Below are 16845 nucleotides of genomic sequence, written 5' to 3'. Positions count from 1 at the left end.
GAGAGAGAGACTCCCTATCGCGCTATGAAAGTGGGTGTTGCCCGCGGCCTCCCCGTCTCGCTTTGACGCCTGGGGCTCCCAATCTACAGCTGGCTCTGTCGCTCTCCCACATTCGTAATCGGTTATGTGGCCATATTAAAGTTTGCTTGATTTGCTGTTTAGATATTCCTATGAGTGTGTGTGTGAGTGAGAGAGAGAGCGCACTCGTCTCTCGGGGGACAGCCCACTTTATGGTTTGAGCGGCTCTCATGGCGTATGCGCAATGTCTTTCCGCACGCCATTTAAAAGCATATAATATTCGATAATAAATAAAGCAATAATGTTAAAAAAGATAGGGTGTGGTACGTGGAACGAATACCCAGATACTTTGCAGATATGGCAGCTATAAGATATAGTTCTTCGATTGGAATACAATGGGGATAGGAGATATCTTAAGCTTAGGCACATGAAATCGGATTACATTTAATTTAGTGAACTCCATCGGAAGCCCATGGCATCGGTTAGCATATTCTCCTAATGCGGATCTAGATAATGCATTAATGAGAGGCATTTCCAAATATCTTCCCATAATCCAAATACCTCGCTCTTCCAAGGGTATCCCCATAGATGAATCTCCAACTGTTAAGGCAATAAACCATGGCCCAAAGTTGTTATGCTCCTTTATTTGTTTTGGGTTAGCCATTTTATGTGCACTTTAATTGGCATTTTTGCGCTCGTGTCATAACTCTTCCCCGCGATAGCAATTAAGGGAAATAAATTATATTTACGAGTAAGTTAATATTTGTATGTACCCGTAGCTGTGCCTGTAATTTATAAGTTTAACGCCTACCCGTGATTTATTTATCTGATAAATGTCTTCATTAAGCGTTTTTCATTCGCTAGGCAGGTGGGGCGAAATCAGCAATTTCCTTTCAAGTTACAAATTAGTTATGCCATTCATTTGTCTCAATGAAGATAAGAGTATCTGTCTGTCTGTCTCGCTGTCTCGCTGTCCCTCTGTCTCTCTGTCTGTGGCGTGCTTTGATACATAAATTAATATTAAAGAGCACATCCAGAAGATTTGTAATCCAATCTTATGATGGACTGACAGCAGCCCTCGAAAATGTTATCTAAAATATGATGGAAACTTTTTTAGAGTTACGGAATTTGCTTCGTAATAGTTAAATAAATATCATTATTCGTCCTTAGCTTGTAAAAAGGCGAAATAAATGAGAAGAGTAAATTAGTGAATGTTTTTCCTCTTTTTAGGCACTGTAGTATATATTCTATATCAGATTTGTGTCTGCTAACATAATGTCGATTACATTTTAATTAAAATTCATCATTCATTATATCATATCATTATCATGGCTATAGATATGGACAGGAAGTAGCTTAGAATTCAAGCATTTCCTTTCTTCTGAAGCTAAGAAATAGCAGAACCAAAAATAGCATTCCATGATGGATTTTATTCACTTATATTTCGGATAAACTCATTCATCTAGAGCCTTTCCCGAAAATATTCTCATGACTAACTGCAGAACCAGAACACAGATAAGTTTGGCACTCTCCTTAAACACTATCGCACAAATACGAGTACGAGTAGCAAGTCATAAATTACGGAGAATCAGTTCCTGGGCGAGAAAGAGATTGCAGATGGGGCATGACACATACATATCTCCATTCTCTGCAGAGACTTCCCCTTTTTTTTTGGTTTTTTTTTTGTTTTTAATATTAATTACGCAACAGCCTTGAAAAATGAGCAATTTCAATTGGAATTTCAATGCGTGCCGTGTTTGGGGCTTGGCTACGGTCCCGTCCCTGCCGTAAGTTCAATTACCACAAATTAAATTTATTAAACGACCAACGGGGCTGGCGAGCGATAAAGTTCAATTATTTATAGGAACTGCCAAAAAATACGAGCACTAAAATCATAAAGAAAAAACCAAAGACACGGACACGGACACGAAATGCGTTTGCCTTTACCTGTTTGCCAGGCGGCGAGCCAGTGAGGGGTGCCAGGGGCATGCCCCCGAGGGAGTGGGGCACAAATCTAGCTGCAAATGAATTGGACCTGAAATGCGTGTAGCGCCGTGCGATACCCCATTGGACTCCCAGACAAGCATCCAGACATGAAACGCCACAAACATGCAACAAAATTTATGCGAAACTTTAATGAAATCCGAAAGAGGGGAAGGCAGGCATTCTGCTGGCGGCACGGAAGGGGCAGGGGTAGCGTCCATGTGGCATGAGGGTCTCCCATCTCTCTCTCTGTGTGTGTGTGTGTGCCTCAAGTCTCTTTGACCAATCGAAGCCTTGCTGCCCGACCGCCTGACTCCACCTCAAAATGGGGAATCAGCAAACGAGTTTTTCTGTTGCAAGAGAGCCACATCCACAGCGAGAGCCTGCAACGGCGTCCTGCTGATTGCCCGGCCTGATAGTTGCCACAAGAGCGCGAGGCATAAGCCTCGTGCGTGTTGTTGTTGCCAAAGTTGAAGCCTGGCCCTGGGTCCCGGCCTGGGTCTGGTTTTTGGTGGCACGACTGAAGACTGGAATCGCAGCCCGTCCGTTGCCTTGGGGTGTGGCATGCCGCCTGCGCTTGGTTAGGGCTAAAAGTGGTAGAATTTGTAATGGTGGCCCAACTGTGGCAAGCAGGAGCTGGAGGCAGAGGCGTCTCTGCGAAGGGTTTTTGTTAAAAATTAATCGAAATTGGAGGGTAAAAATTGTGTAAAATAATCTCTAATTTCCCACCCTTCCCACGCTTCCTTAATTTTTCCTACAAAACGAGTAAAACCCCTTAATTTTCATTCCAACTCCACCCTTGTTCCCACCTCCAATACATAACCGACTTTGTGGCGCCCCAAAAGTGGGCTGTGGCCTGTGGTCTGTTGCTCTCTGGCTCCTTGAGGTGGCAGCATGGCCGTTTCTGGCTCTGGCTCTGGCCTCTTATCCCCGGCACTGCCATTGCAATTAATTTTGGCATTTTGACATTTACGCTTTTTGTTGTGGTTGTGTGGAGCTGTGGTTGGGGGCATGGGGCATGGGACTTGCTGGGACTTGCTGGGACTTGCCGGGACTTGTGGCACTATCTCAAGCATACGCACATACATTTTTGCTCAGGTATGCTGGCCGCTCGATAACCGAGACATTTTGCCTATATAATTTCGAGCGGAATTTTCTCACGTTGAAGGGTCGGAAGGCCTCTGTCCGCAAAAATAAAAGCGGCGCCACCTCAAGAGGCAGACCTTTAATTGCAACTGGTTCTGTGACCACTTTCTGGGACGCTGCGCTGCTTTCTTGTGGCAACATTTGAAATATTTCGCTCATGCCACTGCCACAGCGATAAACTAATGAAAAGCTGCCGGAGGGAGATCTTCTCGCGCACTTAATTGAAGAGGATGCCACTCGTCATAGCCCACCGATACCAATGCCGATATGAGCGATTCCCTGGGGCCCATACATTGTAATTGTTATGGCCAATATCCTGCTGGGTGGGGGGTGGCTCTGCTCGTAAAACGTATCGCTTATGGGGCTCATGGAGTTTCCTCCCCTCTCTCTGTGACTCTCTCTGTGTCAGTCTGGTGACTGATCTTAACAAAATGGCACTAAAAACGTGGCAAGAGCCTTCGATTGGATTATATCTTATTATTGGTTTATTGCTTGTTTACACTGCGTTTCGATGTAACACTTAGTTGCAAAGCTTTTAACCGAAGGTTGACGTAGGGGTTACATTGAGTGCTGAGTCTTGGAATGGGAGAAGTCTGTGGGTAGTGCAAGAGTCTCAGTTGGAGGATGATCTTGGTGCTGGTGTAGCTCCTACTTGAGGGAAGTATCTTGGCAATTGTTGTGCTCCTTTGTATCACAACCTAAAGATTAGTTAGAGTACTCTGATAGAGCTCTACTTTAACTCATTCAATCACTCATCATTCAATCACCGATTTCCCCGTAATAATCCTCCCCTTGGCACAAACAAATCCCTGATGATATCAGTAATTATTCCAATTGAATACACACCAGAGTCCGGCCAGAGATGTGCATCAGAGCAGCAGCGCAAGGAGGCAAGAGCTGAGAGGGGATTACAAGATCACAAAGTGGCCTAGCAGGCAGAACAGATCTGATGATCAGAGGAACAGACTGGAGGACTGGTGGACTGGAGGACTGGTGGACTGGTGGACTGGAGGACTGGTGGACTGGAGGACTGGTGGACTGATGGACTGGAGGACTGGAGCACTGCAGGACTGTGTTCCTGGTGACATTTAAAAAGCTGCAAGTGCATTAGTGTGAAACAAGGATCGAGGCGCCGTCTAAATTACATTCACCAGGCAGAAGATCCCCAGTCGAGCCTCTTTCTTGCCTCTATCTCGCCTTAAAGGAGAGGTGCGGCGGGCACGGGAAGGCATCGCGGTAAGAGTCATCGCGATCAAGATCAAGTACCATTTTCAACGCTTCCTTTGGCGCCACATTTCTGAGCTCGAGCTCAGAGACGGCGACGGAGAACCCTTTCTCAGCCTCTGGCTGTGCCCCAACGTCGTTGCATTCCCCGATGCAAATGCAAAGGGGCAACAAAAAGTCTGCAGTTCGAACGATAAGCAAAAGACACAGAGACACAGGCATATATACAAATGCAGAGAGGGAGCAGATGAGATGGAACCTGGCCTGGGTCGGAATTCTTTTCGGGTTTCATCTTCTTCTTATTTTGATTTTGTTTTTTTTCGTTCGTTTTCTCCCTCGATAAGCGCCGCATCTTCAATCTTCCTCCTGGCGGCGTCTGCAACCATCACCCCATCATCATCGTCATCATCCTCATCATCATCATCATCATCATCTGTGATATGTGGCAGAGACTGGAACTGCAGCTCGGGTCTCTGGCTGTGGCTGTGTCTGTGTCTGTGGCATATCCATTAGCTGCGTCGCCATCGAAGGAACGAATGGAGGCACCAATGGAGATAATGTGATTTCGGGTACGAAGAACACCGCACAAAAAACTGAAAACTGAAATGGAATGGAACGAGACGCGCGTGAGTTGTGATAAGAGTCGTAGAGACAAGGGAATACCTTATGCATGCCCCTATACTCTCTCTCTGTCTCTTTCTGCTTGCCTTTCGGTGTCTCTGTCTGTCCTTCCTTCCTTCCTTCACATGTGCCTTGCCTTGCCTTGCCTTGCGGGGCCTCTTTCAAGCCAATCTCATTTTGTCTTTCGTGTGAATTCTTGGAATTTCGATTGATTTTCCTAGAACCTGAAAACGATGCGGTCAAGTTCTTTAGCTGCTTGCTGCATGTGACGTCAGAGTACCCCTCCCCTTTGGGTGTGTGTGTGTCTTCCTCTTGTGATGATGGTGGCGAGTGCTGCAAGTGGGAGTGAATGTTTTCCAGAAGGGTAAAAGGGTAATGGGATATAGGCAGGAATATACATACATATAAGAAGAAAGGGAACAAGGAACCTGGATAGGGATTCTGTTACTCTTTTGGCATGGAATATATTTGAAAAGCGAGGAAAGTTAGAGCTTCTACAGGAAATAAATTAAATAAATAAATAATAAAATAAAATAAACGGTTATATTTAAGTTAAAATTTCTCTTTAGATTATATCGAAACCCTGCTTAGACTCTTATGTAACTCAGCTGTAAAGATGTACACCTAGACGTATGGATTCAGTTTAGGCTTTAAGTCTATTTAGTAGATCATCTCAGACAGCTCCCAGATACATGCACAAGTGAGTGACTAATAGATACAATTTATTAGCATAATCTTAGAGTAGTGCTCTCTCAAAGCTCTCTTTTGGCTTACTTTTGGCCGCTGGCTGCTCCTCTTGGCTCGCGTTCCAACCCGTGGCCTCCCCGTTCCTTCTCCTGGCGGCGTCTGACTATCGGCTTTTATCTATTTTAACTGCGCGATGTTTAAGCGCATTTTCGTGTCGTTTGTCGATTTGTAATGCCAGGCGATGAGGCCTGATGGCCTGATGATGATGGTAGCTTAAGTTCCAGTGCCAGCGCCAGTGCCAGCCCCAGCCACAGACGAAGATGCACCACCAAGCAGAAACAGCTTCAAGCTGAAGCAGCGGCCTGCACTTTGAAGTTGACTAAGTGGCGCCTCGAACCCGGTTCTGGCTACGGGCCTACGGGCCTACGGGCTACGGGTCAAGAGGCCGCCTGGCTAGGTGGTCACCTCTTCGACATATACACGCAAATGATGGCTGATGGCCTGATGGCCTGATGGCTAATTAAATGCAGAGACAGAGGAGTGTGCTCAATGTTGACAGTATCCACTCTTTATGTTGGCTTTTATACCCCCACCCCCAACACCACCCATACCCATAACTTTAATTCCGATGATCCGAATCATATCTGTATCTGTGGAAAACAATGATGTATCTGCATCTGTTACGGACATGAGCTTTAGCTCGTTCCCGTTCCGTTCCATTCCCCGCTCTTTATTTTTAGGAGTGCAATTAACTTAATAGAAATTCAAATGCATGCACGGCCCCGGAGATTAGCGGATCGTTGCTCGTTCCTCCTACTGCTCTGCTCTGCGCTCCTCTCCTCTCCTTTCCACTGCTGCGGTCTTGTACGTCTGTCATAATTCCACAGATAGTGTCACACACAGCACAGCTGAGAGAGAGAGTGGCAAGGAGAGAGACAGAGAGGGAGAGCCACAACAAGTGTGCCATGAGGAGAGAGAGATCTCGGGGACGTACATACTTACATACATACATACATGGGAAGAGAGTGGCATCTGAAAAATGGCGCCCGTTGTCGTATCTTGTTGCCTGTCACATTGAATTATTATTTTACGGTCTCTCCACTTCTCTGCAGCGCAACTGCAAGTTCGCTCTTCCCTCAGGCTCTCCGCCCATCAAACGGAGAACAGGTTAACACGCTAATGTTTTAATTTCCTGCTATATCGGAGGATATACTCGTGCAGCTACGTACAGGTGCGGCAGGCAGCCAATTACTGGCATGCTACTCGCTCTCGCACTCGTAATTATGCAGTGGAGTGGAGTCGGGTGCTCCTTAAGCATAAATACAATTGCCATTCCGATATACTTTATGTGTCTGCCGGCGAATAGTTAGAGATTCGAAATGAATTCGAAATCGATTTGGAAGGAATATTTATAGAAAAGTTGAGAATTTGATGGTCTCGGAAGAGTTTTTAAATGGGAAACTAAAAGTAGTCTTGTGATCATTTCCAATGTCTACAGTAGCAAAAGATAACTAAAAAGATGCCTTTAATATACTTAGAAATATAAGTTAATATTTGGGGAAAAGCCACAAAAATGGAGCATTTAAGCCAGGACTTTGGACTACTCCCAAAGATTCTTTAAAGCTTGTTTCCCCCTATCGGTAGCCATAGAAATTAACTCCCTCTATTACTCTATTCTACTTCAAACAGAGAGCGAGAGAGAGCTACTCCATTTCCATTTCCATTCCCATTGCCATATCCCATATCCATTCCACTTGCACAAACTTCACGCTGCACATAATTTTTGCCAACACATTCCATAGCTGCTGCTGTGTGTGCTGTGGTGCTGTGCTGCTGGGGTGCTGGGGCCGCCGTCCCATTACTCATTCGCACTCGCAAGTCCAAGTCGCAGCTCCACTCTTTTCTGTGGTTCGTTTCGACTTGGAGCGCCGCCGCTGGTCCGCGAAATGCTAATAAAAGCGGTCGTAAAACAAGTTTGCCTAATTGATCGAGCGTACGCCAACAAAAAAAAACAAAAAGAGGGTCCAGAGGCGGCAGAGAGGCGGCAGAGCTCAGGGCAGGGTCCGCTACTCAAGGCGTTAATATTATACCGGGCATTGCGCCTCCTGCAGGCCCCAAAAGAGTCGAGAGCAGCGTCCAGTCCAGCCCGTCTTCGTGTTGGGGCTTGCCCTGCCCTGGCCTCGGAGTTGGTTGAAGCATTTTTGCCATACCGATCGACACAGCAGATCAAAGGCAGCGGCGGCACCAGGCACCAGGCATCGGGCGGTGGCGTTACTCCCGCGGCAGCGGCGGTGGCGGTGGCGGCGGCATTGTGCGTCGGACAGGCTTTTAAGCGATGACACCAAATCGCTATTTAGACACTGCTCTGTGGGGCTCGTTCGCTTCGAGGATCGCTCTGGGGCTGTGGAGCTTGGATCTTGTTAAGATTTTATGGTCTCGCGCTGTGGTCTGTGGGGGTCATTAAAATTAATTTGGATCAATTTGGTTTGCTGCCAAATTGTTGACAATGAAATATACCGAGAGCCGGGTCAGGCCAGGCCAGGCCAGGCCACTCTCCTCCACTGCGGACAATGGCAGGCTCATTCGGGCAGTCTTATCCTGTGGATTGCTGGCTGGTGGATTAGCAGGGGCTCCGCCTGGTAGAGTCATCAAAGTCTCTTGAGTGTCTCCCTTGCGTTTACAACTTATTTATTTTATTTTGTAGAATAAAAACACGTGTGCTTAAACATACAAAATCGTAGGCTTCTTTATGGCCCTCTTGTGCTTTTGTCTTTGTCTTTTCTTTGTCTTTTCTTTTCTTTTCCTTTCCTTTCTTTTCGCTAAATTACTTCTAGAGTGCTCGCTGCCTCCACAAATCATTTCAAATGATTGACTAAGCGGAAGAATGATTGATGGGAAGTTTTTGCCCAGCAACTTTTCAAGTATTTCCTTCCGATTTCTCTCGCTTTCTAACTGGGACATTGGATACTAAATACTCGCATAGTTTAGTAGATAACTAAGGCTAGGACTTAAATAAATATTTTGGCAATCTTGACATTTTGGTTGGCGTTTACATTTACTTTAACTGTTACTGTTACTGTTACTTTTACTGTTACTTTTAGTTGGTACTAAAGTTTAGTTATTCGATGATCGCTCCGGCAGTCCAGTGCGCGTTATGACGCTCGGTGTGAGTTCGCTGTTGATGGAACTGCGACCGCTCTCGATGGCAGGTACTCTGTAAGGGGAGAGCCAACCATTAGAGATCTGCAGATCATTCTGCTCACGTCTCCTCCGCTGGGTTACTTACGGCTGGACTATCTGGCGATTAAGGCTGACGGGGCTGGGTAGGTGCGGCGACTGACTCTGCGAGGGCGTCGTCTGTTGGCTGTACGGCGAATGGCTCTCTCCGGTGACATGGTGTCGGGCGGACATGTTCAGCGATCCATCGGAGCTGGGCGGTGCGCCCGAGGCATTCACCTGAATGGTCCCCACACGGGAGCCACCACCCGCCGGTCCCGTCGCGGACATGTCGTGCAGCTCGGGACTGGCATTCTGCTGCTGGCTATTCAGCATATTCACGGGCACTTGGGATGGGTACAGGGGGGCGCTGTTCCCCATCAGATTGACACCCTGCGACATGCCTGCGGAAGGAGTTGGAGAATGGTGAGGTTCGGTATGAATTATTAGACATGGCCCCCAGAGATGTGCCCCACGTTCTCTCCATTTACCCATATACCAATCTGTTAAGCTTTTACTCACTTGGCAGTGGTGCACCCCGGTGCATGGGCGCTCCTCCATTGTTCTTTGGCTTGCGCTTCCGCTTCTGGATGCCCTCCTTCTTCATCGACAGCGGGCGGTTCATGTTGTGCAGCTTGAAGTACAGCCCGCAGGCGTTGCACACGGGATTGCCCTCGTTGTTGCGCCGCCACAGCGTCGTCGAGTTGGTCTGGCAGTTGGCGCAGGTCACTCCATTGCGACGATTGTTGGGTGCCGCGGCGGTCTTTGGCTTCGCCTGCCGCTGGGGCATGCGCGGGGCCATGCGTATGAAGCCCGTGCAGTTGGGGCAGAAGAAATCCGAGCCCTTGCGCACGAACGGCGAGTGGCAGTTCTCGCATTTGAGGTCGTGATTCGGGGAGGACGTGGCGGAGGCTGTCACCAGGCTGCCGTCGTACTGCCCGATGCTGCCGGCGGGCGACCAGTGGGTGGCGGTCATGTTGCTGGACGCGTACTCATCCATCACCTGCGGATGGAAGTTGGTCTGCCGAACGGATACGAGACGGATACGAGAAGAGTGAGTCGTGGCTTGGGGGATCTATGTACGATTCGGACTTACAAAGGGCGCGTTCTGGTACTCTGGCGGTGCGGGCGATGTCCACAGGTCGATGGCTTGGCTGCCGTCCGGGAAGTGATTGAGGAAGGTCGTCGGACCCGCCTGGCGCAGGGAGTTGAGTCCCGCCTCGGACTTGGTCAGGAACTGGCCCCCGGGCACCGTGTAGATGGTGTTCGTCTGCTGCAGCGTGGCCGCGTAGCTGTTGCTCGTGAAACTGGAGCTGGGCGGGAAGGCATAGGCATTGCCCAGATCCGCATACGTCTTGGACTCATTGGCATGGACACTGGCGTCCACCACGGGCACGTCGTAGTACAGCGTGGAGCCGGCTGCCTCTGGCACGGCGCTGGCGAAGCGTCCATCATCGGAGACAAATCGCACGGTGCCGCCATGGGAGCTGCTGGCGATGTGCACCCCAGACGCCGGATGTTGCTGCTGTTGCTGCTGCTGGTGGTGGTGATGCTGCAGTGCCTCTGCCTCTCGACTGATCACAATAGTCTCCCCATAGGCGGCTCCATTGGGGGTGGGACACTGCTGCTGCTGTTGTTGCTGCTGCTGCTGATGTTGCAACTGTTGCTGCTGCTGCTGCTGCTGGGACTGCTGCGATTCCCCCGGCACCTCTCCCTTCTCGATGGTCTCTATCTTGATGGCCGCCACATCCTCGCCGCTGCAGATGATCTGCCCCGAGGGATAGGCGTAGAGGGTGCCCGGTGGCGCGCCTGGCGCCACCTCTGGCACTTCTGCGTTGCGTGGCGCCATCTGGACGTAGTGCGTCGCGTGTGCAGCTCCTGGGGAGTGGTGGGAGCTGCGCTGGTACTCGATGTGCCCCTCGGAGGCGGAACCAGAGCTCCCGCTGCTGGGCTCTCCCTCACGAGCTTCGTTCAACTCTCTGCAAGGAATCAGAGGAATCAGTGGATTTCTAGCGAGGAATTCTGCCGTGAAACTTACAATGTCCCCGCTGTGGTAAGGATGCGTCGCTGCTGTATGCGTGGCACCACCACGTACTGCTCCTCCGGCTCACTGCTGACTGCTCCCTGACTCGTCTGCACCACCACACCCACGGAGGTGGCTGGTTGCTGCTGCTGCTGCTGTTGCTGTTGCTCCTGTTGCTCCTCCAGTGCGCTGGCTGTCTGCTGGCTCAGCTGCTCGGCTCCATTGCTTGCCTCTAGCTTGATCTTGTCCAGCAATTGAATCTGCTGCTTGGTCAGGACCTGCTGCTGCTGTTGCTGCTGCTGCTGCTGCTGTTGCTGTTGTTGCTGTTGTTGCTGCTGCTGTTGCAATTGTTGCTGCTGCTGCTGCTGCGTTGTCTGCGTTTCCATCTGCAATGGACGAGCGACAAATGTTGAATGCCTCAGAAACTCAGTCAAAAGTGTGGCTCCAGTTCCGGCCACAAATGTGCGAACTGGCTGCCTCGATTTCCGCCACAAAAGTCAACACAGACGCAGACCCAAAGCCAGAGACCAGAGCTCAGAGCCCAGACCCTCTAGCAACTTCAAAGGCGGCTCAATTTGTCGCCTACAACCTCAAAGACGTTACAAGAAGACGTTGAACAGGGGGGGCTTCGAGAGGGTACATACAACTCGCACTCACTGTCAACACTGTCGTACACATTTTTCACTTTTATTCCAGCAATGTTTACACACAGAACCACGGAACCTCAACCTGAACCTCAGCTCGTGTCGCGGCTTAGTTTCGTTTTCATTTGCTCACTCATTTCGGTTCCTTTTCGGACGGAAATAAAAGTTGGCCATAAAATCCAAATCGCTTTGCTTTGTTTTTTGTTTTCCTATACGTCAGTCGATTTTTGTTTATGACCTCATTCCTCCTCCATGCATGCCATTGGGGGTGGCCACGTACCTCTCCCTCGCCAAACTTGTGTCAACACATTCGAACGTCATTGTCACCTGATTCACCTGATGGCGAGCCCAGGCCCAGGCCCAGGCCCAAGCGCAAGCCCAAACCCTCCGCGACAAGTGCCATATAATGCAAAAGGCTTTGAGGTGGGTTTCACCATAAACTATAAATATATATCAACTATTTATGTGCATGGGGAAACCCACAAGGCACAAGCCCATTGTACTCGCATTCAAGGATGACTAGCGATCGAGAATGGAACAGCAATATGGTGGGGCTGGAGAGGCATTTATGTGCTTCAATGGAAAGTGGAAAGAGGCATACATAGGATTGGAAATTAAGTATTAATATAGGCAAAAGATTGAATGCAGAAATGGATACCGAATGGAAGGACTTTCCTCAGGTTTCTGCACTCTGTCATCGAAGTACAGCCAACCCAAACGAAAGTAGAAGCTCCCTCCCTCTTTGCCTTCCTTCCAGTATGAATTACGACTATAATTGATTCATTTTACGTGGAATTTACTTGTGACTTGTACCCCCCAAATGATTGATCCACAACTTAGGTCTAAGGCCGATGATTCATGGCGACTTTTGGATGAGTTGACAAGTCATAAAAAAAGGTGAAAAATTACCCGTCTGGCGCTGTGTAAAGTCCAAGCTCCAAAGCAGCAGAAAAGAAAGGGGCCGAGAGGAAATGGAGAGCTCTCCAAGTGGAAGTGGAACTATTGCAAGTATGGCCAAAGTTCAATGAAGCAAACCGGGGGAGGTCCGGACTCCGTCAGGAGATAATGTGCTGCAAAACGTCACTTTGGCCAAACTGCAGATAAACCCGGAGTTCCCCCTGGAGCGGCTACGACTCTTTGAGTAGTACGATAGGAGGAGGGAGGTGTGTGCACGTGTCCCGTGTACCGCGACAAAAGTTAAGATACTACAGCCGAACGATACGATACGGACAATATCTTATCCGAGGCGCTATCAATGTACATAATCAGTAGCTGCTGCTGCTGCTGCTGGGACTCCGACGAGAGGTCATGGTTTCGTATCCCACCTGCTCCATCGAGTGTACGTCATCGATAGGAACAGATATATATATAGATATCGATATAGATACAGATACTGGTACTACGAGTATTCGTAAGTATATTTAAGAATTACAATAAGTTGAGCAAGTGGTGGCCTGTGGCCTGTGGCATGTGCTATTTGCCAAGAGTTCGAGCTCTGAGGGAGTGGCTCCAACTTATGAATGAAATCTGGCGGCCAGTCACACCCACACAGCCGCGCACACATTTTATCTATGCAAACAACAGACATTGGCTGTATATGCAGATACCTACAGATATACAGATGTGCCCATGTATAATCGCAACTCATTTCGCTTTCGCTTGAGCTCAAGCTCAAGCTTGGGTCGAGGGTTTGGCAGAAAATAACTCAATGAAACAGTTTCCGGCAAAGAATTTCTAATGGAAAGTCATACATAGTGGAATATAACTACTCACTCTATTATCTTTCCCCCTCTCTTTCTTTCTCGTTAGATGATCCCCGCGATTAATTAAAGTCCATTGCAGCGTTGGGCACTAATGAAAGTGCGATAAGGCAATCCATTTGCCAGCTGCATTTACAGCTCTATTAAAGGGCCATCAATCGAAGACTCTGGGCCCGACCTTTGCCTCTGCCCTACCCCTATCAGGCATCGGCCATCGGGTGTGGCGAGGGGCGACGCAACGCGACGCGACGCGTGTCTAATAAAAGTATCTGCAACTGCAACTATCCGATGCCGATGTCGATGTCGATGCCGATGTCGATGCCGCCATTGAGCAACTGTTAAGGGACTCTCGATTGCGATTGGACAACCGGCAACTTCCGGCGGCGACGGCGGCAGGCCCAAAAGCAACCAACCCCCAGGCTAAGGCTAAGGGTTGGCAATTTCATTCATAAACCCTGCTCCATCCCTTCTGCGATAAAGGCAGCAGAACTAGGGCCAGGACCAAAGCGAGGTGATAAGATTGACATAAATTTCACATTATCCGCACTGGCGTTAGTGTCCTTTTTTCCGTTTCTCTCCTTTTTTTTCATGAATGAAACGCAGACAAAGCCAAAATGTGCGTGTTTCCAATTTTTTGTTATTTTTTTTTGTCAAAGGTATTTTGACGCCACCTCCGATCGCAGCTGAATTTTAGGCCTCATAAAGATTAGCCATCTTTCCACATTTAACTCAGTTTCAGTGTCTGTTTTTTTTTTTTTTTCGTAGTTCTTTTTTCTGTTTGCGTTCTCGTTTTCTTAATGGATTGTTTCGGGTTTTTCCTTTGAGTGGCAGAAAGCCAGAGAGTCAGAAAGTGTCGCAGTTTTGCCGCTGCATCCCATAGATGGATGAGTCATTCATTATAAATCAATTTGTCTTATCTCATTGACGAGGCCCCGCTGTCCACTGGCTGAGCAAATCTATGGCCAAGTCTGGCTGCCGTTTGAGCCAAATTAAATGCCTCGAAATTGCTTTTGGAATTAAGTTTAAAAGTGTTTTTTTTTGTTTGGATTGCTTTCATCCTTTTCTACAGTTTTCTAAGTTTTAATATTTCTATAAGCCACAGCGCCATTTAATCGAGTTTCATAGCTCTGATTTAATAGTGTTCCATGGCCGATCTATAAACATTTTTAGAGCCCGCTTTTTATGGTCTTATATAGCTTGTCTATTTAGCTTAATGAACTTGTGTGAGAAACGGTTAACAACATTTTTATGATCTCCCAACTCTTCCTCCACAATGTGGCAGATGACAGATATGCTTATAGAGATCTCGTAAACTGATCTTCGCAAACGTTATAAAAGTGTGTTCGAAATGTATTTCTGCTCTGCTCTGCTCTGCTCGTTTAATTGCTTAATTTCTGGTTTTGCTTTCAAATGTTTTTACTCCTCTTATTTTTGCAGCAATTTATTCATTTCATTCGCACTTTTAAAGTCACTGAATACCATTTACTTCTTGTAGATTTACTGAAAAATGTCGCCTAATATCTTTAATAGGTATTTAATTAACTTTTGGCAACTTTTGGGCATAATTATTTAATTCCCGCAAATGTTCCATCCTTTATCTGCAAACTGTTATAGTTAATAAAATCATGTTTTATTCAGACTGCTTTTATATCTTTGACCGCTTTCATTACCTAAAATTCTATCAAACACCTTTAATTTCATTTCCGATCTGTAAATCTCTTATATGTTAACTTATTCTGTATATATTTTATATCTGTGTTTTTGCACCCACCTTCAGCTGCATCTTGACACTCGATGAGATAGTTTTGCAGACCATCAAAGTGCGTTTCCTTCCTCTTTCTCCTGCTCTCCTGCTTGCAGTCTCTCTTCGTGGGAGTGGTTCAGTGTTTGATGGTGTTCCAAAGTTTTTATCTAACTTTTGTTTTTATCACTTGTTTCTTTTTTTTTAAATTATTATCACTTGCACTAGCTGTCCGCCTGTCCAGTGCCGGGGAGGTTTATCAGAACTGGGGGGGCGGCGACCAACGGGCGTGGCTCAAAAGTGGCGCGAAAAAGCGTATATTATTATTATTATTTTTGGTTGGAACTTTCAGTTTCCGATTTCCGCAGCAGGTTTTCCGTGTGGTTGCTTCCCGCGCGGCACTTAATAGCAATTATTGGGAGGCAGGAAGAGAAGCGAGTGCTGTGTGTAATTCGACAAGAGACGAGACGAGACCGACTCCGGCTCTGGGCTCTGGCTGTGGTTTCGGGTCTGTGGTTGCGGTTCTGCGGCGGTTCTGTGGGTCTGTGGGTCTGGCTGGGTCTGGCTGGGCCTGGGCCTGGGACTCGGAGCAGCAGCAGCGGTACAACAACGACGTCGAGGCGAGGCGACGCGACGCATTGCGGTCTGCCTGCCTCTGCCTGCCGCCCAATTAGATACCCACACAGATGCACCTCCATATAGCACCTCCACACCTGTGCCTGTATGGGTGTTACCTTATGCCTGCCAGTGTGTGTGTGTGTGTGTGTGTTTGTGTGGGTGAGTTATGATTTATTCCTATGCGTATATAGCCACAGCTGCAACTGTATGCGTATCCGTGGTATTGGTTATCTTATCGCACAGATACAGGTATACAGGGCAGGCGGCGATAAGAAGTGTGCCCTGCACCAGTATGGGTGGGTGGTGTGTGTGTGTGTGCGAGTACAGTTGTCGACGGCGATAAGAGTGCTCGCGGCGTATCCGTGAGATACAAATACCAGTGCAAGTATTGCTCGACTGCCTGCCATCAGGGCGGGGATGTGGCCCATGGAGAGGCACCTCGACACCCTCTCCACATTTGGCTATTTGTCAATTGTGCAATTTAGTCTAGCGCATTTTCTAATTGCACTCATAAAACACTTTTCTGGCAAACTAATAAACATGGCCAACGTTAGTCAACGTCAACAGAACGGCTCCGAATGGGGTCCATGGGTTCTGTTCCGTTCTGTTCTGTTCTGTTCTGTTCTGCCTGCCCAGGCACATATGGGCTTGGAGACCTGTCGCACTGTCGCACTGTCATTGTGAACAAAACTTTATATGACCATACGCGCCATAGCCCCATATGTGGGCCGCTTTTGACGGCGCAGCTCCACTTCCCCACTTCACAATCAGCCAGTCAGACAGTCAGCTCTCAAGTGTTGTAACTAATGAAAATCGACAGAGAAACAGAGAGGAGAACACACACTCCACGCTCCACGCTCCACAGCCGATCGACGATCAACGATCGACGAGCTCACACGTGGTCGAGGATCAGGTGCTGTAAATATTGCAAAACCTCAAAAAATGTCACTCTACTCAACAAAAGCAAAGATTGAATTTTGTGATTTGCTTTTCGGTTGAAGTGTCTGTCTTTTAGGTCTGCGGTTTCTGCTGTTTCTGTGCAAGTTCGAGTGGAGGAATGCTTGATTACAGATCTGACAAAATGTTTGCACAATCGCGATAGATTCATTGGGTTTATAGTTACAACACTTTGAAGCGGAATAAAGGCAGCAGAGGAGGATTTTT

The 16845-nt window shown here is 47.9% G+C and overlaps 1 protein-coding gene across 1 annotated transcript; it reads right to left on the bottom strand.

Moving 5' to 3' along the window:
* Window positions 1-8497: 8497 nt before the first annotated feature.
* On the bottom strand, window positions 8498-15721 carry LOC111070241 (box A-binding factor). Its single transcript, XM_022360649.2, has 6 exons — window positions 15094-15721; window positions 10934-11304; window positions 9992-10874; window positions 9418-9916; window positions 8966-9299; window positions 8498-8893 (listed from the first exon to the last, which is right to left on the bottom strand). Exons 1-6 carry the CDS (start codon window positions 15136-15138, stop codon window positions 8794-8796), a joined length of 2232 nt encoding a protein of 743 aa, XP_022216341.2. The 5' UTR covers window positions 15139-15721; the 3' UTR covers window positions 8498-8793.
* Window positions 15722-16845: the final 1124 nt, after the last annotated feature.

This window comes from Drosophila obscura, unplaced genomic scaffold (assembly GCF_018151105.1).
Source record: "Drosophila obscura isolate BZ-5 IFL unplaced genomic scaffold, ASM1815110v1 contig_4, whole genome shotgun sequence".
NCBI lineage: Eukaryota > Metazoa > Arthropoda > Insecta > Diptera > Drosophilidae > Drosophila > Drosophila obscura.
The sequence above is the reverse complement of the archived record's forward strand: the minus strand, read 5'-3'. Positions and strand labels throughout refer to the sequence as shown.

Bases quoted from the DNA above. Each gene is read 5' to 3' on its own strand.
- LOC111070241 (XM_022360649.2), bottom strand. From the start codon at position 15,138: ATGGTCTGCAAAACTATCTCATCGAGTGTCAAGATGCAGCTGAAG. The intron at 10,875-10,933 runs GTAAGTTTCACG...GATTCCTTGCAG, and splicing joins CTTACCACAGCGGGGACATT to AGAGTTGAACGAAGCTCGTG. The intron at 9,917-9,991 runs GTAAGTCCGAAT...TCCGTTCGGCAG, and splicing joins AGTACCAGAACGCGCCCTTT to ACCAACTTCCATCCGCAGGT.